Genomic DNA, 27,978 nt, shown 5'->3' with positions numbered 1-27,978 from the left:
ACTGCAGACACGTGACCTCCCTGTTTTCACCCACTTAAAACGCGTGTAGCTCCGGAGACGAGCGCCACAAACCCCTCCAGAGAACGAGCCGCGGTCCGGACCCGGGTCCATGTCGACAAGGTAGAAGAGGGGGTCCGGGGGAGGGGAGGGGTGGGGGGACGCGGACCACCGGACGCGGACCATGGCGGCTGCCACGAGCAGCAACGCATCCACAGCCACGCTACAGATCAAGCACTCCAGCATCGAGCAGACGCGGAAACGCATCGACCCGCGGAGGAGGCAAGCGGCGCTGTCCTTCCTCAGCAACATTTCCCTGGACGGGAGACCCGTGCAGGACGATGCGGACCAGCAGGCGGAGGAGGACGACAACAACGCGCTCGAGGCAAGGACTAGACCGAGCCTGGTTTCACCGGAGCGCGCGGCGCACGGAGCGGCTGCCGCTAACGCGGCCGCTGCTGCCGCGGCGGCAGCCACCACGACCGCGCAGGCGCTCGCTTTCGCAAACCAGGCTCTCCTCGCCAGCAACCGGGCCGGCTCCGGGGCGGCTCTCACGCCCGGTCAGGCCGGCACGGAGGCGGAGGGCGACGCTTTCGCCCCCGCCGCGTTCAGCTCCCCGTTCTCCGCTGTGCCAGCCTCGGCCAGAGGCAGGCTGCAGACTTACACTCAGGGAATCCTACCGGCAACCTATTCCAGGCAATTCTCCCAGAACTACAGTCTGGACGGAGGGCAGATCGAGCAGCAGAGGTCAAGGTAACTGTGCAAACAGAAGTGTGTGTGTGTGTGTGTGTGTGTGTGTGTGTGTGTGTGTGTGTGTGTGTGTGTGTGTGTGTGTGTGTGTGTGTGTGTGTGTGTGTGTGTGTCACAAGGGTCAACTCTGCAGGATCTGCATGTTCAGGTCGTTAAACTGTACATTACTGTAAAAGGCTGCAAAGCACACAGACATAACTTCTTTGCTGTTAAAAATAAAATAAAAAAAAAAGCCTCAGGGATGCACCAGGTAACCATTACTCTCACACAATGAACGTGCAGGATTAGTGTGACTAATCTCTAGTATCCAACCTCCACTGTTCACACTTTTCATTCAGTCATTTGGTGCCAAAGGTTTCAGCCAGTGTAATTTCACACCTGCCTCTCTGTATTTGCACTTGTGATCAGTGGCTCCCAACCATTTTCTCTGAGGATAAACTCTTTGGGTTTACACGCCATCTCGGGGTGTTTGATGGACTGGTGTCATTTCACCTTGCACAGTTTCATATTTTCACTCACCAGTTCTTCACCAAAAAATAAAGCAATCAGCTCTTATTCTGTCAATGGCACTGTAAGGCCGCTACATACCGAGTTTCAGACGAACAATAACAATCTTTGGTCTTTGCTCGAAATCAGTGGTCCTACATCACATTGAGACTGGTTCAAGGACGGCCGTTGTGGTGGTCTTGCGACCAAAGACGACCTGCGATAAAAGTCAGACGGTGTCAGAACTTTGATGTGATCATGACTGCTGCTGCGACCTGTTTGTTACATTTACATTAACTGTGTTTTGTTGGAAAATGAAAGACCCTAACAGTAAATGCTCACAAGTACCTACTTCAAGCTCCCCTTTGCCAAATCAGCATCCCAAGTTGCCCTCTATTTCCGAGCCATGACTGCGTCCATATTCTCCTCCTCCTCCTCTTTTTTTTTGGGGGGGGGGGGGATTTCACTCCAAATGCAATAAATACCACAATGGCAAGGATGCCGTTCATGTTTATGATGTTTTATTCTTATACAATCACATTAACTCACGACGTTGTAGGCTGCGATTCAGCTCGTGTTTTCATTGTGCAATATGCACAAGGCAAACTTCATGTCTTGGCCTAAAGTTTATTAGATTTATGTCATTCCGTGTGGCCAGCTGTAAACTTATAAGATTGTGAAAATCACACAAATCATCTGTAGAAGCCTATATTCCATGTAACTCTCTTGGTTCACTCTTTTTGACCGATTCACGTTTCTCTTTAGTCTGACGCAGCACTTTTTTCCCCCCTCATAGCTCCATAACACTTAAACTTATTAGTTTTGTGAATTAAACAGATTAAATGCAGACTCACCTATTTAAAAAAAATTTAAAATAAGTTTAACCCCTCAAAATCAAGAGAGCTTCACGACCCCCCCCACCCCACCCCAGGCCCTCCGTGGATCTTTGCAAAGAGACTGATAAATGAAATGATCACCTGTTTTAAAGGTGAGCCACACTTTGTGCTTTAATAGGAACTCTATGTACTACATGTCTACACCCGCGAAGGGAATGTGTACCGGCCAATTACAGACAGGGAAAGAGGCCGGTCGATATAATTGCTCTGAGGTGTGTGTGTGTGTGTGTGTGTGTGTGTGTGTGTGTGTGTGTGTGTGTGTGTGTGTGTGTGTGTGTGTGTGTGTGTGTGTGTGTGTGTGTGTGTGTGTGTGTGTGTGTGTGTGTGTGTGTGTGTGTGTGTGTGTCCGTGTCCAGGCTGTACCCTGCCTTCATGTAGAGTCAGCTGGGATCTGCTCCAGCCTCCCAAGACCCTGAATTAGATGAAGATGGATTGTCTGTGACAGATCGAGACCAGTGTCCTACGTAGAGGGACTTTTCTGAATCAAATATATTAATTCTTTTAATCTTTCAGGTTATTTCCTGTGCTACCCAATCTTCTGTAATATATTTGACCTTCAAACAAATACAAACATAGTGCACCATTTATTTAATAAATGACACATTGTATTTAATCAGCATTTTCACTTCACAAACTGGCACTAGTAAAGTAAATGTAGAAGTAAATGATTTGCATCAGTGTGGGTAATGATACACTTTGTTGGCGAGGGATTGAATCACTGTATTAATGTTTTTTTGCACAGTATCTCACCACGCCACCTTATGGTACAACGCAGTAATATAGGACAATGGTTAGCACTGCTCACTTAAGTGTTGCAAGATTCCTTGCTTGGAAATGTCGTCCTCTCTCCGTATTTGAGAAAAAAAAAAAAAAAGGAACTTGTCTTTCGTACCAGAGCTCACAGCAGGCAACGAAAGCTCAGCTGTTTGTATATTTGTGCAATGCAGGTGGCTGTAACCTTAGGATTCCCAGGTCTGTGCTGAAATAATAAATACCATTACGTGTCAAACAGCTGAGGAGCTGCAGTCTGGTTCCCCCCACCTGTTTGCTTTATTTTTGTTCTTCCTCCTTACATACCTGCTCGCACTACACCTCGCATTATATTTAGTAAATGTCTTTTAAAAAAAAAACCACACCTGCTGTCTCCCCCTCCTCCCCAGTGTGACGTCAGCATCCTGTAATGCTACACCTTCATCTCCACTCTGCAACCTCAACGTCCTCGATATTTTTTATTTTTTTTTGTTGTCTTCCCCATCTTTGTGAGAAATCTGTGAGCTCGAAGGGTCCGTTCCTCAGCGGGCAGGACAGCTGTCGCCACCAGTCATCTCACTGTCAGAACCTGCTGTCAAATCCTCTAAACCATTCAAAGCCCCCCTCCTCCCCCAAAATCCTCTTCTCCTCTGCCAGACTACTCAGGAATTTGTGCTTCACACTCAATAAGCTTTCAGTTCTCCTCACTACACTCATTAGAAAAAAAAATAAAAATCACGCAACCGAGCTCCCGGCTTCTAATCTGTTGCTCAGTCGGTCGAGTGGGCCGTTTCCGACTGAGAAGTTCGATCCCCCCATCTCGTCCCATTCATGTGTCCTTGAGGAAAACGCTTTAATCTTTCTTTAATGGTGACATGACCTCTTGAACACGGTTATGCAACACTCAAGATGGTTTTTTAATCGCTTTGCTTTTTCAGTTTGTTTGCCCGACTGATGGAAAAACACGCCGATGAATGAGCGCAGTGAAACTTATGGCACCAAATGACATTTTTACTCCCCTTAGAACGATCGTCGCATGGCAAATGTTTTAAATCCCAGATGCAAGCGTTCATTAGAGGAACTTTAGTGGACAGTGCATATTAATAAACATTAATAAACAATCCAGTAAATATGCCAGAATTAGCCAACAGGCTATTTTTCATCTGTAGTCCTTTAAGACAAAGGACTTTGATTTGAGCGAAGTCTGTTGTGAAACGCAAATAAAGATAGAATACAGTCATCTGCCATTGGCACAGCAACCGGGAGAATCAAATGTTCAATAAAATTATTTTTCCCTGCATAGTGGCTGTCTTAACTTTTGCACAGAAAGTAGTTACCGTATTTTCCAGACTATTGAGTGCACCAAAATATAAGCCTGCAAAATCAACACAAATTTAAAAAGAAAGAAAAGTGCTGCACACATAGAAAGAGAAACAGATGCAGAAGTAGCATCTGGCTGCATGAAGCCTGTTAACCTGTAAAAATCCTTAAATTAGCCGTGTCATGGTATAAGCCGCAAGGTTCAAAATGTGTAAAAACAAAAGTAGCGTCTTATAGTCTGGACATTACGGTAAATGTTATCAAGACAAGAATTTCCAGAGTGTAATAGATGCAAACTTAAAAGAACTAACAAACTTGAGTGCAGAACCTTGAGTTTAACGGTTAAAATTGTTGTAGACTTTAAATAAAACCTTTAGATATTAACAGAATTTAACTAGCACGGGAAGTGTTTGGCAATTTATTGCCTACAGATCCCAACTGCAGTGAACAATAATAATCAAAAAAACCATTAACCACAACAGCCACTCAGTAGAACCCATACCTTCGCCAACGCCACATCTGTCACAGTGGAAACCGATGGATTACAAGGATGCATTACACGCCACTCCTTCCATCATTTGTCATGGTCCTTTGAATTGCTTCATGTCATCACTGTTTGACACAGATGTGCACACATTTTGCAATTTCCGTGTGAGCTGACACTAGTGTGCTGATGACTCGCTCGTGTTTTTGGGATCTATTCAGGAACAAATAGGTCCAAAAATCGAATCGGTTGGTCCTTGGATGATGACGAATCATCCCTGAAGATTTCATACTATTCGGGTTAATAGTTTTTGCAAAAAGTCGGTAACATACATAGATGCAGACAACACGATCTTCGCCCCAATGTTTGTGGGTGAAGGTAATGAGCCGTCCAATTAAGAAAAGGATTACCAAGTGATGTAAGACAAAAATGAAGTTCAGACGGCTTTAGAAACACAATGTCGTTCACACCCTGTCAAATTGAGAAATATGGTTGGATTTGAAATGTTCAAGTTTAGACTTGATACTCGTTACACATTTAAAAGAAATCAAACATGTTGGTTCAGTTATTCTGTCTCGAGGTGTTTTGAAACAGAGTTATCACAAATCTTTCTTGAATTAGGATTTTATGTCTTCAACAAATCAGGGTTTCATTTATTGCGTTTTTAAACCCTTCCTGTGTTATTCTCCTATTTGCCCGGTGGATGTTCTCATAAAGTGAATTCTAATGTTGAGGAATAAGCATGGTGCTGATGGAGCGCGGCCATATTCGTCCTGCGCGCCGACAGACGAGCGCTCTGCACAGTGCCCGGCTTGTTTTGGGAGGGCAGCTGGTGGAAACGTGTCCAGAGGTCTCTGGCTGGGGAGAGGCAGGATGCCCGGGCTTTTCTGAGAAGCAGCCTGCCTCCTGACTCTGTATTTTCTGTCCACCGCCTCCTCTCCCAGGCACGCCGGAGACACGCTTTCCCCTCAGACTTGTTGGCCTTCGGTCCTGCTCCCACTCAGGAAGTCGCAGAGCCTCTGATGTGTCGCCAGAGTCGACTTTCTGAGGCCAGAGCTACTTTACACGGTGTCCTCGTCAGACTCTCCCGCATGACCGAAACGCTTCGGTCTTTGCTCTGATTATTGTTCCATCCATTGGCAAAATCTGCATCTTATTCTCTCCATCACTGACTGAGTGAACTAAAGTTTAACAACCTTCTTGGATAATTACTTTCGTATCACGTTGTTTTGACCGCCATGTTTCTGGTCCCTGTGGGCTACCAGGTGCCCGTGGGCACTGTGGTGCTACCCCTGGACTGGAGCCTGTGGTGACTCTCTTTACTATATTGTAGTGTTATGGCTCTCTTGTGCCTGTAGCAACAGTCTGGACTGTAACTGAGGCCTACTCTACGCGACAGAGGCCGAGTTTCTAAAGTGAGAGCAGCAAAAGTTTGACGTGTTTTGGCATTAGGAATCACTGAAAACAGAAACTTAAACAGCTACCAGTTTTCCAAATATTTCCGTCTAAATGTGAAACCTAAGTTAGCGCTTGCTTTATGTTGGTGTCAGTGTAAAGTCCAATTTACAGCAGCCAAAGCCTTGGTGAACTTCTGTCTCAATGTTTTCAGTAAAAATAATGTGTTTGCTACGCCGCTCTCGTGTTAACAAGCACATACCATGACATTTATCTTCAGTTGGGCCAATTTGAAGACCACGTTCCCTGGAGAGCTGCCAGTTGGTCTCATATTGCAAAAAGAAAGAAAGTGTATGAAACATGGGTATTTCCAAGGTTTCTACTTCAATTGGCAGTATGATGCGATCCCGAGTACAGATAAATACATTGTGCGTAATAATAATGCATTGGTTTTATATAGCGCTTTTCTTGGCACTCGATGGTGGTAAACTACGTAGGTAGGCTGCCATTTTGCGCCATCGGCCCCTCCGGCCACCATCAACCACTCACTCTCACACTGCATTCACACAGGCAGATCAGGGTTCAGTGTCTTGCCCAAGGACACTTCGGCATGTGGGCAGGCAGGGATGGGAATTGAACCTGCAACCTTCCGAGTGGGAGACGACCGCTCTACAAACCGAGCCATACCGCTTAAAAAAAAGATAATTGGATGCACGAGTCTCAAACCTTCAAATGAGACAAATCCATGTGACAAAATTGGACAACCTGCAGTGACCTATAGCAACATCAAAACTTCTTGAATTTACTTTTCACAATAAAGATCTGCTGATATGAGCCAGGAACAAGATCTCTGAAATCCTCCAGTCAAGAATTGTTGAGCTGACGAGGCTACAAAGCAATCTGAAAGACGTTACACATTTACCAGCCCACTGTTGGACAAATTGTCTCCAGAAGGAAATGATTACAGACTTTGATTATACTTTGAGTACTTTTTTCAGGTACTGCACTTGTACTCTGAGAAATCAGTAGAACTGCTGAACATGTCCATTCATGAATACTGTACACCAGACATTGAACAGGCATAGAGCCCCTGGCCTTGACACTTAACAATGTTTCTGGGAAAATGTTTAATGTAATGATGTAAAATTGACCGTTGAAGAAGAACACATGGCGCTACGTGTAGCCTAAAACTGTCTCGGTGTACCAATGAAAAGGTTAACCCAGGGCTCTGCAACCTGACTCTGTGGCTCCTCAGCCAGGCCTTTAGCTTTCACCTTATCTTTCAACTGAACATCTTCCGTATTTTTAATGTTGCTTTTAATTATCGTTTCACACGTTGAGGCTTCAAATGTGAGCGTTCTTTGGTTTATTCATTAAAATATACATCATAACATGACATATCGCCAAAAACACAAAAGGTAGTACTGAAAGCGTTAAACTCTAAAATAGAAAGAAATCTCTAATTAAGTGACTAAGTCATTATAGTTGATTATCCCTTTGAACTTTTAGAGAGCTAGCATTGCGATAGCGGCGTAAAATTGCTAAAATGTCTCAATTGCCTAAAATCAGTAAACTGCTAAAATTAGTAAATGGCTAAACTGGCTTAAAATTAAGTGTGATTTCTAATGGAAACTTTTTAGATTTCCTAAATGCAACATATACTACAGTTTTGAAAATGTTTTACTACACAAGCTTTTAGGCTGTGTCTTTATTTTGGTTCTACGCAGATTTATTTGACAGAAAGTCATCAAAACGGCACTTTGGGTCGTAAAGTTTGTAAACTTCTGGAAGCATGGTGGAGGCAGCATCAAGGCATTTTGCAAATGTGTCATGATCATGGTATGTACACGTTGCAGAAGAGTGACTATTGTTTCCATGCACACTGCTTTCATGCTCCGTAAATTCAAAATGGTCGAATTATAAAAAAGAAAGAAAAACGGAAAATTTGTGTGACTTTATAGCAATTAATCATTCAGTCTCAGCTGGTTTACATTAGGGCAAGTGAAAGAGCACTGGTTTTTGGGAAAATTAAATCTCAACGCACATCAAACATCATCTGCATAAGCGTTTGTTTTTATCACGAGCCGTCTGTTATTGCCCAACTCAAAGCAGGGCGTCATGAAACCAGGTGAACACGTGACAAGTGTGTTGTTAGGTTAAGCACTTTGTGTTAGTCTGTATTTGTGACCTAAATATAGAAGTTATCTCACTTTATGGCCAATTTTCCTCGTCACTGTATGTGTTTGACTGTTCCATCTCCATATCTGAACAGTACTTCAGATTTATGGCTTCATTGCTCGGCGCCACTAAACCATACCTTTTCTGAAATCACCAATTTATTATTTTTTTTATTGCATGTGGCTGGTTCTGCACCAATCGCGTTGATAAAACACGCTTAAGCAAAATGACTGGCGACAATAGCGGCGCTTGTTTTGAGGACACTGAGAGCTGCTTGTTGCTGCTTTGAAGCTTCAGACTGAGCTCAGATAATGTCAGACTGCACTGAAACGCGCCACTGTGAACTGCAGCTGGAAAACGTGTGTGTGTGTGTGGCGGGGTGGGGGTGGAGGGGGTGGGGGGGCAGGCAGCCAGTGTCTTGGTGTGTTATTGTTTCCAAGATTTGTACCAGTCTGGAAAACATGGTTCGGTGTTAAAAGCACATCCAGCTGATCAAAGTCCTCACCGCTCAGTCGTGGAGTGGAAACATCATCCTCCGCTAATTGGTGAGCGGTTATTTGAAGCAACTGAGACGTGGATCGGAAAAATGACGCACGGAATAGAGAGAAATGTCTCTGCAGAGTTAAACTTTCTTCATGTCCGGTTACTGATCACAGAGGCTGTGCGAACTCACCGCGGGGCGGGGGGGGGGCAAAGGTAGACTGTGAGAAAAGCTTTACAGTCTGTCCTCCTTCCTCAGCTCATTTCCCTCATCAGTACAATTAAAAAGAATTATAAAAAAGTCAAGCTAAACTCTGTGCACACAACTCGAATGAGATATGGTCATAAAAATGTATCTGAATGGCCTAAAAAGATAAGTTGATTCAACAAAATACTTTCATTTTCTGAATTTAAACTTGACATCACGACTAATGCTCCTATGTTGTCACGTTATGGCATTCAACCAATACGTCGGCATCGTTCCTAGATATTACCTTTTAACAAAGTCGCACCTTCATTTCAGCCTATAATCTGGATTACTTGGGGTACTCTCCAGGACGTCAGCCAGTGTGAGAAGTTTGTTCTGCTTTAGTTGGTTTAAAATGTATTAAAAAAAAAAAAAAACAGTTCTCTTTAGTTAATTTTTTCCACATTGCCATTTATTAACCGCCCCCCCCTAACGTCACCCCCTTTGGGGTGGGTCAGTTTGTGTCCTCATCTTATCTTAAAGCAGCAGGATCTTCAGCGTTACGGAGCGTTTTATTACGACCGACCGGAGACTGTCTGCTTGCCGTCATTTCACCACTAATGTGTTGATTTCCACTAGTTTCAATGTGCCCACTTATTAAGGCAGACTAATGAGCTGGATTATGTTGCTATTATGACACTCAACATGCTATTAAAAGCTAATTTTGGAAGGGCTCGGGCTTACTCAGCCGTCACATGTGGGTTTGTGTTTGAAAACGGGCAGCTGATCTCATAAAAAAAAGGGTCCAGCCAGAATTAGTCTGCTGAATCGAGTGACTAAAAGTGTGAAATAAAGGCCATCTGTGACAAAATGTGTTATACAAAGTGCTTTCAGGGCCTACTTGTTATCCTCTTAGTGGCCCCGATCCTGGAAAATTCTCTGTGATCATTAGCCACGCAGGCTCAACAAGGGGGCTGTTGATTGATGGCGGCCATAACTCGGCTATCCGAAACTGGAATTTATGAATTAATCACAGAACAGCGTCCAGAGAGAGCTGGATGCTGTTTTTGGACGTTATTTTCAAGGCAGACAGAGTGCATACGCATGCTTTGTGCTGGATATTGAGTCTTGACGCAGAGTACTGAGCAAAGTATGACTGTAAGAGAGACGTTCCTGCAGATATTTGAAGTAACAGTGAGTCATTATTTAATCATATATGACTTTGTCCCAATAGATAATACTTCACTTTTAACCCTTGAGAATAAAACATGGATTTAATCTTATTTCTATGACTCAAAACTAAGTAAAGACTGAATAATACAAACTTTTGCATCATATAGATCTCACATGTAGATTAAAAACTCCAGTTTATCACCGATAGCACAAATGTTTCAGCACTCTGGGCCAACTTTTGGACAGTATATTAAACACGCTGACTTTCTGTATTCTGCCACATAGTAAACCAAAGTTTTGTAGTCGCTTATTTTCGCACTTAGGGATGCAATTAAAACATCTGTGATCACGTCCTAAAAAAACCTATATTTATTTTTAATTATTGGATTTATCTTTAAGTGTATTCGGAAGAATGATCCGTGGATGGATTACAACACTGCCATCTAGCAGCTAAACAAGGAATTGCATTAATGTCCTTTGAGCTATCAGACGTGGTTGAAGATGGAGGTTCACGCATCGGATTGTTTGAGTAAATGTATTCGGTGTCGTTTCCTGTAGAAAATGTCCACCTTGCTTGAAACGCTGTAATATTGAAGTACCGTCTCCGGTTTGATTTGGATTAAATTGCTAGATTACATGAATACTGAATCCTTTTTCCATTCATGAAGCCAGTCTGACCTCAATTTGAGTGGAATGTGACATATTGATTGTCACAGCCCACTTTTCTTTTTTTTTTCATTTTAGGTATTACTCTGCAAGTGACATTTATGTAGTGTGGTGCCTTTTAAGTAAATTGCTTTGTGTGTGTGTGTGTGTGGGGGGGGGGGGGGGGGGGGGGGCAGGGTTAGCGAGGGCAGCAATGAAAAGGATGATGATTATCTGTAAAGCTTTTTCTCAGTTGTCGGGTTTTGACTTTAACTTGTAGTTTCCTTTATTGCCTCTCCAGACGAAGACTCATCTCTCAACGCTCTTCACTTGAAACTCTTGAGGACATTGAGGAAAACGCTCCTCTACGCAGGTAGCAGACTGCACCAAACACACAAACAACACACACACACCTTTCACAGAGTAAAATGTCCATGTAATGCTTCTTCATTGGCACAGTTTCCCCGTTTAATTGTCCGTGTTTGTTTTGCATGCAAGATGCCGAACCCTATCGGGTTCACCCCGACCAAAGAGCTTCAAGAAGGTCCACTTCATAAAGAACATGAGGCAACACGATATGCGCAATGGAAGGTACGAAGGCAAACAGCGCCGTGGCTGCAGTCGATGCGAGTGCTGGCTGAGCGGTGGCAGGCTGCCCCCAGTCAATGAAGTGCAGCTTGGATGTTTCTCACATTACAAGCCACATCGGGCCGGCCCATTCACAGCACGCCACTCCAACTCAGAGTCCACAATCCTCTGAGACAAATCTTTTCTTTCTTTTTGTTTGATCACTGTTACATTTTTACAACTACACCTTCAATCACTCTCACTGTTGAATGGCAGATCACAGCGAATGCAGCACACAGAACCCAAAATTTGTGGCACAACCAAGGAAGTTCTGCCAACCTTTTTTTTTTTTTTTTCAGATTCAGTGTCTTTATAGTGAAGAATTTGTTAGTTTTTAATTGCATATTTACGTCTTGAAAGGATGATATTGTGAAAATACGACGTGGGTAGACTTCGATACTGCAGCGGTTTTTGTTCTGTAGTTTTTTCCAGTTGGATTCTGAACCAAGTACCAAGTAGCATCTTGGGCCGTGTTTGTGTCGTTGGCGAAGCAGTCGCGTATCTGTTAGGTACAGCTGTCAGCCCCTGTTTACACGAGAATAATCGACTGGTGAAGTTTATTGTTGGTTACTGTACACACAAAAATGCAGAAAACAATGTAGTTTTCGTGCAAGGCTGATAGTTAAGTGCTGCAATTGTGTAATATAGACACAGCGATTATGATGGAGACGTTCAGGCTCCTTTTAGCTCTTCTTCATTGTATGGATGCAGAAATGCTTTATGTCGATCTGCTTGATGCTAAATGTACCCACACGCGCAGACAAACTACTACGATCACAGTGCACATGTGCAGTATTAGTCTCCAAAAAGTTGTTTTCCCCCGTTAACACAGAAAAAAACGTTTGCTCTTCAGGAGCTGTTTTCGGAAAGTCGTAACACCATTGTCATTTTGTCATACTCGGTCATAGTCGGATTAAGTTAATATTTCTTTAAGATACAGGATCCAAGCTGTACGTAGTACAACTCTTCAGAGTCCGATTTCCACTCGGTTCAGCTCTCATTTGTTCCTTTTTGAGTTTTCAAGGCCGGTGTCGTGTGCGTCGCTCCATCTACCAGTTTTTTTGAGCTGAACGAGATGTTTAATCCATGAACTTGTGGCACGAAGAAGTATTAAATTACTATATAGGCTCTACTGTTTTACTCAACACTAGTTTATAATATACACTAATTAGGGTCAAAGTAATTTCTCTTTTTGTGTATCAGATGTATTGAGTCACTGTGGTGTCCAGTTTCATCCAGCCTACGTTTTAGATTGTTGTTGCCAAGACTTCAGGTATAATTGTGCTGAGGAAGCAAAAGTGACTCAAAACACCATCCTGTGGTACAAAATGTGATTACAAGACGGGATTTACTAAAGCTTTATTGTTCAGGATTTCATCTTCACTACAAATTATTATTATTTTTTTGGGAATTCCACTTTTGTGTCACTGTCGCTACCAGTTTGCAGTAATCAGTAATTGATAATAGCTATCACAGTTAGTTCAACTTTGTTGAGCGCATCGCTTCATTAACGGTTAAGAACTAGATTAAGAACTGGAGTGACTCACTATACCATCTTTTTCTTGGATGGTGGTGTTATGAGATTTATTACAACAAACCTATGCAAGTCTTACATAGGTTTAAGTAGAAATACTTTATTGTATAACGAACTATATGTGAGTGACTGTAGAGTTCAGGTTGACTATTTGCTTTCTAGGTAGTAGTTACTTTTACTAAGAGGTGCAGTTATGTTTCTGATTCATATTTTTTCTCTTCCTTTTGATGGGCTGAATTAAAACTGAATGCTCAAGTGACTCAATACACCGCCTTGTGGTAAATAGAGGAATTACAATTTTGAGAAACGTCTGACACAACTCCTTTTTTTAGGCTATGTTGTACCAGGCTATGTGTTAAATAAAGATATCACATACTTAAAAGTTTTGTATGATTTGAACTGAGAGTATTTGGGTAAAAAAAAAAAAAAAGACTGTAAAAAAAAATTATTCGTCACTTTCATCCGTAAACCACTGACTTTATGTGCTGCACTATTTTGCTTCAGTTTCAGTTCATTCTTTTTTCAACGCTCTCTAATTTGAAATGTGGATCATGTCGGAGATGCTGATTAGCTTGTCTACTATTCTTGTTTTTATAGGATAGTCCTTATCAGTGGCAGAAGATCCTTCTATAGTGTATTTTCTGTCCTGCCCTATCGAGATTGTAGCCAAGCAGGGTATGTATCCTACAGCATGCCGAACTTTGCAACTCCGTCCAACCTGTGTTCCCTCTTTTCCTTTTTGTCCTCTCATCCCTCTTTTTCTGTGGGCACGCTCTCCCTTGAAGATTTGGTTTTTAGTGGATGCATTTTTCTCAAAATGCTTAAGAAAATACACAAACGGCGAGCTAAAAAAGGGCTTGAGGGACTAGATTGTAGCCTAATGCAATGCTTGTTGCTTGTGTTGCTTTTTCCATGATGGCTGCGGTGGCTCATCTCTTTTTTTTTTTTCTTCTTCCAATTCTACCCCATTTTTATGTGTTGCTTTGCTATTTGGCAATTAGCGAACGCTTTTCTTTGGGTTACGGGTTCGTCTCACAATTGGAAATGCTTTTTTAAGATACTGGGATGATTGATATTGTGGTGGTGATATGCTGGTGACAAAGACTCTTGGTGGTAGGGCTGCACGATATAGTGCAAATTTCAAGATCAATTGTGTTTCAATACACACTGCAGTAATGCAAGATTGTTTATAGTATCAGGATCACAATGCAGGATAAGATTATTACAGTTTGCATGTTTAACTGATATCGTGCAGCCCTACTTGGTGATGTATTGTTGATTTGTGTGAACGACAATGTACAGTTTTTAAATGACATATCAGTGGTTCCTAATGTTTTGACCGGCCTCCTCTGGGGCGGTGCCAAGAAGTTTCAGGGAGGGAAAAATTTGCGGTTCAGGGGGATACCTTTTTGATCTTATTTTATTAGAAGACACATTTTTAGAATCAAAGTCATTTTAAATGCATGGAGGCCAATTAGATTCTGAAATAAGCTTCAGGGCCGGCGTTTCAAATTTGTGTTAGTCCGGCCCGATCTGACCAATACGATAACGGCATAATAACCATTAAATCCACATTTTTGGACCACTTACATTGGTTCCCTGTGTTTATTTATTAAATTCTCATCAATAACTTTGCATTTCATGAAACATAATTTTATAAAACTGTAAAAAGGTTCCAACATTATTCTATATTTAACAATATGCAATTCTGATGTAAAATACCTTGAAATCTACCCACTTTACAGCAATCAGTATGTTTTTGCTGATATACTTATGGAAAAATTTAATTTCTTGTCTTCCTTTTAATATTTGTCAAAGTCTTCCCGTGGACCGGGTTGGAGCCTTGAAGTATCGGCATGATACTCGATATATAAACCAACTTAAAATAAGTCATTTTTGTGTGAACATGGGCTTCATGCATTTTCACAATATTCTATATAGCTTGCTTCCCTTTTTTTTTTTTAAAAAACCTTAATGTGGATGTGTAGAGGCCCTGGCTGTGTTGGGGTCGCCGCCCCTGGCCTCTGTTCTGACCTCCGCCTCCCTCAGTCACAAGCAGGGTGTGTTTTGGAGGAAGTGAAAGAGAAAGGGGTCAAATAAACACCCGAGAACACAAAGCGCTCCGTGCCGGGGCTTAACCCACAGCATAACAGGCTCAGTCTGCTGGAATCCCCTAAAGCAGCCAATCTGTGGCATGTGAAGGGTTAATAAACCCCCCGTGGAGATCCAATAAGCACATCTGACTCCTGTAACTCGGTTTACAGACGGTTTTCAAGGTTTTATTGCATGGAGTTACTTCTACCTGTCCTCCTCTTGCTTCTTTCTCTCTGAATTTACTCTGCTGCTGCAATAACAAACTGCAATGCAGCTTAGATATGATGATTATATTGACAGAATTCAGATTAGCTTCACAAAAACATGCGTTTAAAGACATTTTGTAACTCACAAAGTGTGAAAAAGCTCATATTGAGCAGCACAAAGAAAATGGAATTTAATATAAATCTGCCAGTTATGAATGTACTTTAGGAATCTTGAAAAATTGCTGTTAAAAACCTCCAGAAATCATGTGCAGGTCAACTCAGGAGACATTCAAATACAACTACAACCCAATACAGATGACATTTGTGAGAGCAGGGTACATTTCACATCTTTGGATATCTCATTATCTATTCAGTTTTTTTTTTTTTTTTTTACAATTGGTTAACTTAAGTGTGTGGATATCATAAATTCTACATAGTTCTTAATCTTAAAATTTCCAAAAAGTTTTACCTTGGGATGCAGTTTCAAAAGTTTTCAGTGGCTCCAAGCACCGTTGTTGTGGAAGCAGATACCCAAAATGCAGCAAGTTTCCTGTTTCACTTAAAAATTTTGTATAAACGGGGATACTGAACATTTAAATTTTTTGTATGCTAATATAAGAAAAATAAAGCTGGACGTTCTTAAATTTGTGTCATTATACAAATTAAATATGTTAAGTGTTACAGTAGGAATTCAATTTCATGGAAATTTGTATATTTACTTTTTTTGAGTTGCTGTGAGGATAGCAACAAACAGTAACCAGCGAGAAACACAACTTTAACTCTGTTTTCAACTAAAACTTGGTTTGCAAATACAAACAGATTGGGGAGCATTTTTTTAACCATTTCTTGAGCCTCTGTAGTTTCATCTAGCGTTTTTCTAGTTAGCCTCTTTTTTTATTACGAATAATAGTTTTTTTTAAAAAAAAGCTTAGTTGATTTTGTATTTGACAAACTGTTTAAATTCCCTATAGTTTAGAAATGTTATAAAGATCTGATGACTGTATGCTTCATTTGCCTAATTTGCTATGATAAAAATTTATTTTGGGTTTTTATTTCTTGTAGCATGCCAGCCAGGAAGTAGTTAGTTTAGCATATTAATGAGAACTTAAAATAGAGTTGTTTGGTTAGATAGTTTAAGGACGGTAGCGTATTGGCTAAAAGCTGAGAAATGATGATCCAATCGGCACTTTAGCACCATGGATTACACTCTTCAGTCCAGGTAAAAAGGAACGCGGTGTAGCGCTGTGGTTATTTATCGGACCGGTACAAACGTCCTGCAGCTTTTGTTTGTGAACTCTGCATGTTTCTCTCCCTGCTGGCACGAGCCTCCTTCACGTTAGGTAACGCTCCTGGCAGAGGGAGTCCAGATCTGGTTGGAAAAATGACATGGGTCAAATGCAGAGGACAGATTTCCCTCACAGGGATTAATAAAGTAAAAGTTTAGTGTATTGGATGGAGGTGGGAGAAGTCTGAGCAGGGAGGGGGGGGATTAAATTCCAGCTCTGCGCCGTTTAAAGTATTTGCTAGTAAAGTAACCAGCAGGCATGCTCATATTTATCCTTTCTGTTCCTGCCACTCGGTATAGAAACATGAACAGGCATGATTAGCATTTTGCACGGATTGTAACACGACTAACGTTCAGATTTCTTTGGTTTTTTTTGTAATTATATTTTTAGTAAGTGATCCTGATTCATGCATGTGACTAAACAATGCCAGCTCGCTCTCATTTTCTTCTCATTTCCCCATACTTTTTTTTCTTTTTCTGGATTGCTTCATAGAAAAAGCTGTCCCCCCCGTCTCTTTTGTTTTCTCCTCCTTTTCTGTTTTATTTAATTGTGTGCTAAGGCAACCTCTGCCTGGGGATCTCTGTCAACACTGTGTCCTGACGTGCCCCTTTCTGCCAGATAACACTGTTTTCAATACAACACATTGGCCTCAAGAGTCGTCAAAACACAGGTGGAGTCATGTGGGGACCGACCGGGAGCGGTGGGGGGAAAAAAACAACACGGTGTTGAGAGTTCAACCTCGGCTGTCAAAATGTCAATCAGCGTGAATCACTTTCCTTTTTAGACGTTCTAATGTTTGGATTTTACATCCAATGAAATCTCCTCTGTCAGTGTAGACACTCTAAATTGGCCTCTAATGCAAAAACTTGCAGAGTATCGTATTTTCTGGACCATTAACAGACAGCAAAACACAGCGAGAGCACCACAGAAAAGCCTCCATTACTATGTTTGACTGATAGTGCCAGCAAAATTCCTAAGTTGCACAATAAACGTGCTCTGAATTAGACTAAATTGCTAGAGTCCTAAAATCGTCAAAGTACGGTATTGTCTGGACTATTACGGCACGACAGTCAGCAGAATGCAGCTACAGTACTACAAAAAAAACTAACCTTCACTGTTTTAATGTTTTATTGACAAAGAAAAGCAAGAAAAAAAGCTTCAACAGAATTTAAAGTAAAAATAATAAGAAGTGGATCAGAAAGAGTTCAGACCGTTTTGAGAAACTTGGGAGGGACTGGAGAGAATCTGAGAAGTTGTGACGATGAAGTAAACAAATATCGTATTATCGGATAATTGCGGGTTAAAAGCACAATGAACAAATTGGACTAATTACTACACTATAATGACTACAAATAGGAAATGACTGCATCCTATGCACCAGTGCAACTTGTGTATGTGAAATAATAATGGAATAAAAATTTGCATTAATTTAATAATGCAGTAATTAACATTGGATGTTATTAATAGAGTTAAAGTGGCTACATTTCCAAGTTTTTTCAGATGTTTAACAATTTAAAACGGTCTTAAATTCTTCTAAAACAATGTTGCACAAGTAAAGTATTCAATCACATTTAATAAGCAGACAGATTACGTTTTTCTTCTTTTGGACTGAGTCTGCTGCATCTTTTGAGCTGCAGACATTAGATATATAGATATTTTTCCACGGCTTTACTCCACTGACACACTTTGCCCCCCCCCCCACCACCACCCCAGCCAGCTGCTTGTGCTTCAGAAATAAGGCCTGAGAATGAAACTCCACCGCTCCTCCATCCCCTTAAAGGCACGCTTTGCTTCAGAGGCCAGCAGATGAGATCAATACAGAGCTCACGCTGGCAGAGAGAAGAGCCAGAACAGGCCTCAGCAAGACTCAGACAGGAAAAGAAAAAAAGAGAGAAGCTGCAGGCTGATGTGTTGAATGGAGCTCTAAGAGGCCTGTGCTTGGTAGGGATGTGAAGCTGGAAGGAGGACGTCAGCGCCACCCGTCGGGAGGCGTCAGCGCCAAAGAGATGGTGATCGGCCTGGAGGGGGTGGAGCTGGGAGCCGACGGAAAGGTGAGAAAACTCACAGGCGTCGGCATGTCACTGAAGATTGAAGCGGACCGTCACATTTCAAACTAGAAACCGTTGGTTCACCGTTTATCCTTATACATATAGATTTAAATGTGACCGCACCCACCTGTGGGTATTTATTGTGCAATGTGAAGAAGTGTAAACAAAAAACAAGAAATTTAAAAAAGTGGTTAATGTATATTTGTAAAAAGCTTTTAAAATTTTAAAAGTACAGGATTTAAGTAGTACCATTTCTGTCCATTGGGTGGCAGTAGTGAGTCACAATATTCTTTGTTTATTGGTGATCAATTTTAAACATTTAACCTCCATTTAGCAGTGTGGTTTCATGTAAGATAAGATTAAACACTGATCAGATAGTTTACGCTCTGATCAGAGTTCATGTGAACATGTCTGATTGCTCCTTAATTAAAGTAAGTTTATCATGTCACAAATGGATAACGTCACGGTGCAAAGCATTATGGGACTGATTAACTGACTGAACTCCTTGGTAAATATTAACCTGGACATCAATCTGATCAACATTGTCAACCAAACATAGAACTTCCAAAGAATATATTAGTTATTAGTTAATAACATTACCATGCAAAATGTTCTCATATAGATCTTAAACCTTTCGTCACAATTGGTAAGATGCTTTGAAATTTAGCTGTTGTCATTTCAAGTCGCCATCTTGTGGCACAAAGCTGTACTACAAGGCTGTACTCGACGGGGCCAGTTGGTAGTTGTGCATCACCGTTGCCTAACCTGCGTTTGCAGACCGTGTCCTACACCCAGTTCCTGTATCCCACCAACGTCCTGGGTGGTCGGAGGAACACCATCGACTCCACCTCTTCCTTCTCTCAGTCTCGTAACGCTAGCCACCGCAGCCTCAGCCTGGGCCGGGCCAACAGCAACCAGAGCAGCCTCGATACAGGTGAGTCTCCCACCGGCGCACTCTTAAAAAGGTTTCGTAATGTGTGTTTTCAATCCTGAGGTTTGTTGTGCCGCATTTCCACGACAACATTTTCCAAGTGTCTTTCTGGTGTCCGTTGACACGACGACGCTGCTCGGAGCCACTGAACTTTTCGAAAACGGCTCCCAAGGGTGGACCTTTTTGAAAACCGCTAGACTTTGTGGAAATGGGTAAAAAATGCAAGTCTTTGAAAATCTCCGTGTGAATGCAGAGAAAACACAACTTTTCGAAAATGTTCCGGCTCCTAGTTAGTGTAGATGGTGGAAAACACAAGTTTTCTGAAATTCTGCTGCTACGCATGCGCATCACGGCCGTAGTAAATAATTCTTCTGCACATGCACAAGTAGATGGAGAAGAACCATGTTTGCCTCTAGAGTGTCATGACTCCTAGTCCATATTCTCCTGGGACAGCGACGCCAACTAGTGAAAACGACACCGTATTCAGTATTTCTGCCGTTTCCGTGTAAACGGACGTTGTTGTCAAAATGTCGCCGTGTCGACGCCAAACTTTTCTCAAACGAAAATGCAAAAATTATGCGTTTTCACGTCACGTAACCCGGGTTCAGTGTGAGTTCATGGGGGGAAAAAAAGTACTCACCGCAAAAGGTGCTCATTGATGTGATTGTGCCCCCTGCAGGAAACGATGTGGTGGACTTTCGAGAGTACGACCCCAATCTGCTGGACGACCCTCAGTGGCCCTGTGGGAAACACAAGAGAGTCCTCATCTTCCCCTCGTACATGGTGAGAAAACACACTCCTGAATCCAGCACATGGGCTGTTTTGTCTTGAGTGCCTCGCAATGTCTCGCCGTTAATTCCTGAGGTTATTTTTATCCTTGGAGACCTTTTTTGTCCCTGGAATTTTCCCACAGCAACACGTCTGCTCTTTGTTACGTTATTAAAACCTCCTGAAGTTTGTGGGATGTTTTTCCGGAGGAGCCGAGTGAGACGCGTCGGGACAGTTTAAACCAGTAAGGTCAACGGACCACTGCGTCTTCCACCTTTCTAATATTGCATGAATGACACACACACACACACACACACACTAATAAACAGCCCCTTCTGGCACAGTTTGTACCTCACCGCTTATCGTTCTCACACTATTCCAGACGAGAGCGGATATTTTTATTGTTCACAAAAAAACCCAAAAAAAACCCGTTGAGCCTCCCACCACATTCTTCACTGGACTCTGTTTGTGCTGCATGACAGAGTTGACAACAAAGACTGACATAGCTGAAATGTTAGTGAAGGTCAGGCTGTTTTTTTTGCACCCCCCCCCCCCCCCCCCCTTTCTCAAATTACAAAACCTAGAGTCTCACAACAATAGCCATTGTGTTTACTACAGGAATTGAACCAGCAAAATTCTCAGCATTTCCAAACTTGGATGTGCGTTTCTAGGGAGGCGTGACCCTGAAGCTGAACTTTCCAGTTCAACCAGAGGATGAACTTCAAAGCTGATAAACATTCTCTCCACCCCCCCCCCCACCCAATAAAAAACCCGAGCCCAAAAAATACCTATTAGACATTTTAACTCCCCGAGCAAACAGACACAAATGATCCAAAGTGCGGAGGTTTTCAGGTTCACAGTTTTTAGAAACGTTGCGTTATCATGGCGGGGTAATAAAGGAGCCAAAAATGGCGAGAAACCAAGCTGACAAACATTCGATGTAGCGTGTTTTGGTGGTCAGTTTACACAAATATAGTGCGAGTTTTTGAAAGCGGCCGCCAAGGTGGAGGTTTTTGAAAACACTTCGCCTCCATGGAAACGAGGTGAAACTCAACTTTTTCAAAATGTTTCCTTGTAAAAGCTCCCAAACCAGATTTGCTGGTTCACATCGGACGAGCTTCAAAAGGAATTCTTTGTAGTGCAACGTGACAAATATGATGATTTAGAAAGCATCACCTAAAATAACATCTGTGATTAATGTGTGGAGTTTTTAAAACAGGCGAACTGTGGATGAATCCAAATAAAGGAAAATCCTGGCGAAACATAGAAAGTTTCATTCAGTATTGACGGACATTTGCTTTTATGGCCAAATGATCAAAACCGACTGAAACTGTTAAACAATTTGAAATGAGCAAAAATGGCTACAGATTAAAAAAAATATTTCTGAGTAACTAAAAATAGTAGAAATGAAAAAAAGCTGAAAAAACTACAACTAAGACAAATCATTAATGCACCATTAACTACTGTTTTGGTATCTACAGCAGAACTATAAGTTGATATGCTGTTATTTTATTAAATGTAATTATCTTTTGACGCTAAAACTAGAAATGTTTCCACTTGTAAGCTTGTTAATTTTTAATCATTTGCAGCCGTCTTTATGACATTACCACATGTTGAATAATAGTTTCCATCTATTATGTGGCTTTTTTTTTTTCAGGCTTTAAAAAAAACAAAGCACACGTATTGTACCTTTAAATAAAATATAATGATAAACAAGCATGCTCAATGGCAAACAGATGTATTTGATTGCTATTTTCTTTCCTGATTTAAATGGGTGTTAATTTGTGTGTTCTGAGGATGAGTTTGTGTGTTCTTCGGGGCGGATGCATTATTCACACCCCGTGTGGTGCAGCCGGCGCCATGCGTGCATATTGAGGGTCGTCCTTGTATTTTTAGCAGCACTGCATGGTGTGTTCTTACTAACAGCTTGCACTGACGGGGCACTCCACGAAAAAGGGCCTTTTGTGAACGTTTGGTATCAGCGCTCAACAAATCGAGTGTTCATCGTATTCCCGCAGCAACAGTTTATTTCAGTGAACTGCCGAGTTTATTATATTAAACTGTCCTAATGGGAAACTCCGTCCTGAGGCTTACAACACAACGCATGGGGACGCCATGGCCAGGAATTCTGGAGGTTTTGCATCCAAACATTTTAAAAAATAAAATAAAATGAAGAAAAAGGTAGAACCTGGGAAATTTTTAAGTATTTGTTGTCCCATTTCAGCATTTTTTCGAGGCACGTTCACATTCAGTTTGTGCGCATTATGGAACTCTTGCACTTTTTTTTTTTTTTTTTATAATTAAAGTTTTTAACATCAGGCTGGTAGATCACATCAACAAGCACAATATACATATTTCAAAAGATTGCAATAAATGATGCACAGTCTATTCATGCATATTTTGCAGTCAGATGAAGCACTGCAGCTCCTGAAAGACAGGAGAAGAGTAAAGAAATATAAATTTTAAATACAAATCCAAGGCAGTGAAACCTTAAAATTAGATAGAGACCTTTTTCTGAACAAGCGAGATGTCGAGAAACTCGGCTATCGAGATGCTTTATTTAATTCATTACCTGAAAATACAATTGACAGACGACAACTGGTCCACAATTCTGCAGATTGACCCAGAGAGAGAACATATAACTATTTTAGCGTTATTTAACACTTAACTTCCATTTTAGCTGATTGAGCACAACATTATCTACTTGGCTCTTTATAATAGATATTAAAAAAATTTTTTTTAATTGTTTACAATTCACTTTGTGAATTAAAACCTTCATACATTTTGCGAGTGCCTGACAGAAGATGATCCAAACTGAACTTCAAGATCAGTTCATGAAATCAGCCATAAAAGATTCCAAATTAGCATTATAGCAGTTTATAAAATAAAACATAATGCAACAGCTATAGAAGTTTTGTGGACATTTCACTGCAATGCATTACAAGGTTTCATTAAACTTGGCTTTATGTTGAGATTGTCATTTTCCATAGTAATTGTATGACATTTTCATCACGGAAAGTTTATCATTGCAGTATTTTATCAGTCCGACCCACTGAGGATGCAATTGGACTGCATGTGTCCCCTGAACTAAAATGTCTTGTGCCCGATGAAGCTGCATTCAGTATTTTTTGCTCCAAAATATGAAAATATCCACCACTTTATATTCACCAGGCACCATCTGTTACCACTTTAAGAAAATCCTATTTCAGATTATATATATGAAAAAAAAAAAAAAAAAGGTTTTAAGCTGTTTTTTCTTAAGCGGTTTGTCTCATTTCAAGTCTCCACCTTCATAAAATGTATGTCCACATTTTGCTTTTGTTTTTTCGATTGTGATATTTTAATATACATTATGGTTGTTTTTTTTGATTATTTGGTAGTTTTAGTCCATATTTATAGCTTCTCAATACTGAACTGATTTTAAATTTAAATAGAATTTTTTTTTTTTATCCGTTTTAAATTGTGACGCTCTTAGAGCGTCTTTTATTGTGTAAATATTTAGATTCTTATTAGTCTTATTGCTGGTCACATGTCGATACATTACTCGACAACATTATTTTTTTCATGCGTCTCAAGTTTAAAGTAGTTGCAGATCATGTCATTCTTTTCTATTTGACCTTGTTGGGCTCCGTGCTCTGTAAACCTAAACCAGTCCAGCATCCCCGAGCCTCATCAGGTTTGTTCTGCACGCATGAGCCGCGACACGGGTCACGGCCGCCTCATTGTGCGACGCCGGAATCCAACACTGTGGCGTGAGGACCGAAAGGCCGCTCGCTCCAACAAACACCTCTGGTTTCTCTTTCCAGACCACGGTCATCGAATACGTCAAACCCTCCGATCTCAAGAAAGACATGAACGAAACCTTCAAGGAGAAATTCCCCCACGTCCGGCTCACTCTCAGCAAGATCCGGAGGTAATAAACACAGTTGGCGAGGCCGTTTAGCCCCCGGCTGACCCGTTCTGCTCGTTATCGCTAAAGCCTGCTCTTCTCCTTCCTCGTTCTTTGCTCAGCCTGAAGAGGGAGATCAGGAAGCTGGCCCAGGACGAGTGTGGCTACGAGGAGCCGACGGTGGCCATGGCCTTCGTCTACTTTGAAAAACTGGTTCTTCAGGGCAAACTGAACAAACAGAATCGAAAGCTGTGCGCCGGAGCCTGCGTCCTCCTGGCTGCCAAGATCGGAGGAGACCTGAAGAAGCACGAGGTCAAGCTCCTGATAGACGTACGTTCACCTCGCCCACACAACAGAAATCAGAGCTCCGCCGCCTTCAAACTTTCATGAAGTGTCCTGTTACAGCTGGTTAAAGTCTCCCACCACTGCTTTAGTCACATGTGCTTTTTCAACAACTTAAGCCAAAAGAATAAAACTTGCATTAGCGATTCCAAACATCAACGCAAGTACACACATTTATGTCTATTTTACAGTTTATGTTTTGGGGGGAAATATTCTTTAGTTTCAAGTTGCACAACAGTGACAACCACAAACATTTCATTAGTAGAATCTAGCTCTGGTGTGTTTGATCTTGCAATGCCGTTTCTGGACACTAGGTGGTGCATTCTGTCCGTTTTGACTCAAAACTACAGAGGTACAACGTTATCTTACAAACCTCTGCGTTTTCCGGTCAGGTGACCGCAGACGAGTAGTCGGATGTGGTGGAGAGTGATAATAAATCTCTAATTATTGATTAAAGCTACTTTACCAGAAGATTAGTAAGACCACAGAGGCACTTTTAGGGTGGAGTCAGATTGTTTCCAGAAAGTTGCGTTTCTGCCCATTTACACTACAACGGAGTGGGAGCGTTGTCGAAAAGTTCCACCTAGAGAGCGGTTTTCTAAATGTTACGTTATCAGTGGCTCTGAGTGCCGTTGTGGTGTAAACAGACACCCAAGGTATCCTTGTCTTTTTAAAGAAAATAGTCATCAAGATTAGACGATTCAAAAGAAATAAGATTTAGTTTTGATGTAAATGTAGACGCTGATCTCAGGAGGCAGATCGGCTGTTTACCCAACAACAGAGCCTGGTGTTGTTGGTTTAGTCAAAGCTGAGTTCCTCTCAAGGTCAGACACAAGCGCAAGTGTTTAAACTGTAATTAAAGTGAGTTTGTCTTGAAGTCACATGAGGGTTTTTTTTTTTTCTTATGTCGTCGCTGGCTGAGAGCCGCGTTTCCGTCTCTGGGTGTGTGCTTTGTTTGCGGGACGTGACGAGACTTGGAGTCCGTCTGTGCTCCGTATCAGGGAGGTTAAAAATAAAAGATATTAAAGTTAAAGGTTTTGCATATATTTCATGTTATCTTATTGGTTGTCGCTTCCAGTCTGTCAGTTTGTTCCATAGTTGACGATACCGAGACCGTTCTCGCTAACGAATCTTCTCATCACACCACCTTGTGGTAGAAAGCAGCACTGCAATATGGGCAGGTTCGTTAACTTTAGTTCATCATCAGTGCAGTTAGATTTGGGCATATTAAAATATATGTGTCCAGAAACTATGGTACCTGACTTGCAAACAGGATAAAAGGATTGACAAGATTTTGCAGTTCTACTGAGAAAAGACCATTTATAATAACTTCAGATTCTAATCTCAAAGTGACATCAGGCCTCTGATTGGCCAGTTTTTCACCTTGAACCCACCGTCTCTGGTTTTTCCAGGCGCTCCATTGGAAACCAACTATTGTCTTAACTCGCTCCTCTTTAATTTTCTCATCAGAAACTTGAGGAGAGGTTCCGAGTGAACCGCCGAGAGCTGATCGCCTTCGAGTTCCCAGTCCTGGTGGCGCTGGAGTTCAACCTGCACCTGCCCGAGCACGAGATCATGCCCCACTACAGACGCCTGCTGCAGGCCTCCTAGCATTAGTGACCCGTCAGGAGGACCACTGCCAGGTTTCCCCTTCTGATCGTGTGACAACCCCCAACCCCCCCGCCCCCTCCGGCTGCTCCCATCTCCCCCTTCGTCTCCATTCCACAACATGGAGGTACCGCCGGCTGCAGCTCGTCTTCACCGGACACATGGACTTCCTCCACACTCATCCTCACTACACGGACTTGCGGACGAAACGTTCAGGACTGTGGGTCGTTTCTCCGGTATGCATGTTTCCTCGGCGTCACCTCTTTGTATATTTTAGTCCTCTCTTGTTGATTAAGAGATTTTTAATTTTTTTTCCATTTGAATCAGATGCCGAACGTTTGAAACAACCAGTGATTGTACCTTTCTTCCTTCTTTTGTTTGTTTTTTTTAAATTTTTTGTCTTTATTTCATAAATTGGACATGATTGGTTGCCTGCGTACGATTTTTAAAAGCCTTTTAGGTGGCTGGGTTTAGGCTGGACTGTTATTATTTAGTGTGACTCATCTTTTTGCAAGTCATCGTCTTAAAAAAGTGCACTTTTTGAGAAAATGCTAAAGCACGTGAACGAGGAGGGTTCAAGGAAACTCTTTACTTCTCCCCCCCCCCCAACATTTCACGAGCTTGGGAACGAACCCTGGAAACGAGAAGCTGTGTCCATGAGCCCCACACGCATTTGAATGAACCTTTTCTAGCTTTTTTTTTTCTTTTCGTTTCTCTCTCTCATGGTTTGTTCACACTTTTCTAGCCGCTGACTTACCTGCATGAAAATCATTTGTACACAGGTACTTGCAGAAGATGACGTGACTTTGTATTTTCACTGAAGTATTCCATTCATTTTTCTACCGGCTCAACTTGCTTGCTACGAACTTCTGGAAACCCACTTTTATCAGTGTTGAATTTCCTGTGCTCTATGTTAGAGTAAATTCCTGGCACATTTACCGTGCTTCAATGGGGTCGGGACGGTCGCTCGCGAGTGTTGACGGGAGTGGCAGCAGGTACTCTTAAATATTAAAAAAATGAATATCAAAACATATGAAAGCAATGGTAAATTTGAGTCTTAGGTTTTCTTTTTATTCTCGGAGTATAATTAGCTTGTATCTGTTGGAGTTGGGAGATGAGACTCATCTTGTTCTGTCTTGTTTTACCAATTTGTGCCACAAGGTGGTGTAGTGAGACATTCGAAATGTTGAAAACATTGGTCGTGGTAATCGTCAATTTAACGATGGCAGGATTGAGTACAGACTCAGTGAGATGCCATCATCAAGCTTTTCTAAGTCATTAAGGACAAAAACTGAGATTTTAAATATCCGGATTACTATTTTTGCTATTACTATTTTGCACATTTCTCCACAAATCTCTCAAACAAGTTTAGACCTTCATGGAATGACTAGAATGTAAAAATAATGAAGGTATTAACTCTTCAAATTCAAGGTTCATTACTTGACGTCACTGTTCTGTTTTTATTTTATTTCCATCTTCAGCTTTGGGATTATTTTTAAATTTGTCTGTCAAAAATATGCTAAAGATACTGACTGATGCATTTTAAAGATTAGTTTTTTTCATTAGATAAAAAAATACAACTCACTTAGGCCTAAATGATCAATTGTAAATACTAGGTTAAATAATCAAACTGTCATTTAAAAGGTTAAAATTCCCAAATAGATAGTTTTGTGCCGGATTTAAGTTTCTTTAGGAGATTTAAGAAGAGTTACGTTTTTAGGGAAGTTTTTCCTTCATGACCAAAGAGATATTATTGATTTATATATATATATATATATATATATATATTTGAATTCCAGAATTTGTCAAAGGAGAGACAATTAGTACCATATTTACAAGTGCATCCGAAATGATGGATGAGGGACGGAACAGGAAGTGAAACGGACAAAAATATCCAAATGATG

General features: G+C 41.4%; 1 protein-coding gene across 2 annotated transcripts; it reads left to right on the top strand.

Moving 5' to 3' along the window:
- On the top strand, nucleotides 1-27,119 carry cables1 (Cdk5 and Abl enzyme substrate 1). 2 transcript variants are annotated; one of them, XM_080479311.1, is made up of 10 exons: nucleotides 1-750; nucleotides 11,043-11,114; nucleotides 11,240-11,332; nucleotides 13,500-13,577; nucleotides 18,434-18,539; nucleotides 19,314-19,470; nucleotides 20,147-20,250; nucleotides 24,042-24,148; nucleotides 24,247-24,454; nucleotides 25,937-27,084. In XM_080479311.1, exons 1-10 carry the CDS (start codon nucleotides 182-184, stop codon nucleotides 26,075-26,077), a joined length of 1,635 nt encoding a protein of 544 aa, XP_080335437.1. In that variant the 5' UTR covers nucleotides 1-181; the 3' UTR covers nucleotides 26,078-27,084. The 2 variants fall into 2 exon arrangements, with proteins under 2 accessions (XP_080335437.1, XP_080335438.1); XM_080479312.1 differs by lacking the exon at nucleotides 13,500-13,577 and having other exon boundaries at nucleotides 25,937-27,119.
- The last annotated feature ends 859 nt before the right edge of the window (nucleotides 27,120-27,978 follow it).

Source organism: Lipophrys pholis (assembly GCF_963383615.2).
Source record: "Lipophrys pholis genome assembly, chromosome: 1".
In the NCBI taxonomy this organism is placed as follows: Eukaryota; Metazoa; Chordata; class Actinopteri; order Blenniiformes; family Blenniidae; genus Lipophrys; species Lipophrys pholis.
This window is presented reverse-complemented; position numbering and strand designations above follow the sequence as displayed.

Excerpts from the sequence above, each read along its gene's own strand:
- cables1 (XM_080479311.1), top strand. The coding sequence starts at position 182 with ATGGCGGCTGCCACGAGCAGCAACGCATCCACAGCCACGCTACAGATC. Across the intron at positions 11,333-13,499 it reads CACGATATGCGCAATGGAAG|GATAGTCCTTATCAGTGGCA; the intron begins GTACGAAGGCAA and ends TTGTTTTTATAG. Across the intron at positions 18,540-19,313 it reads AGCTGGGAGCCGACGGAAAG|ACCGTGTCCTACACCCAGTT; the intron begins GTGAGAAAACTC and ends CTGCGTTTGCAG.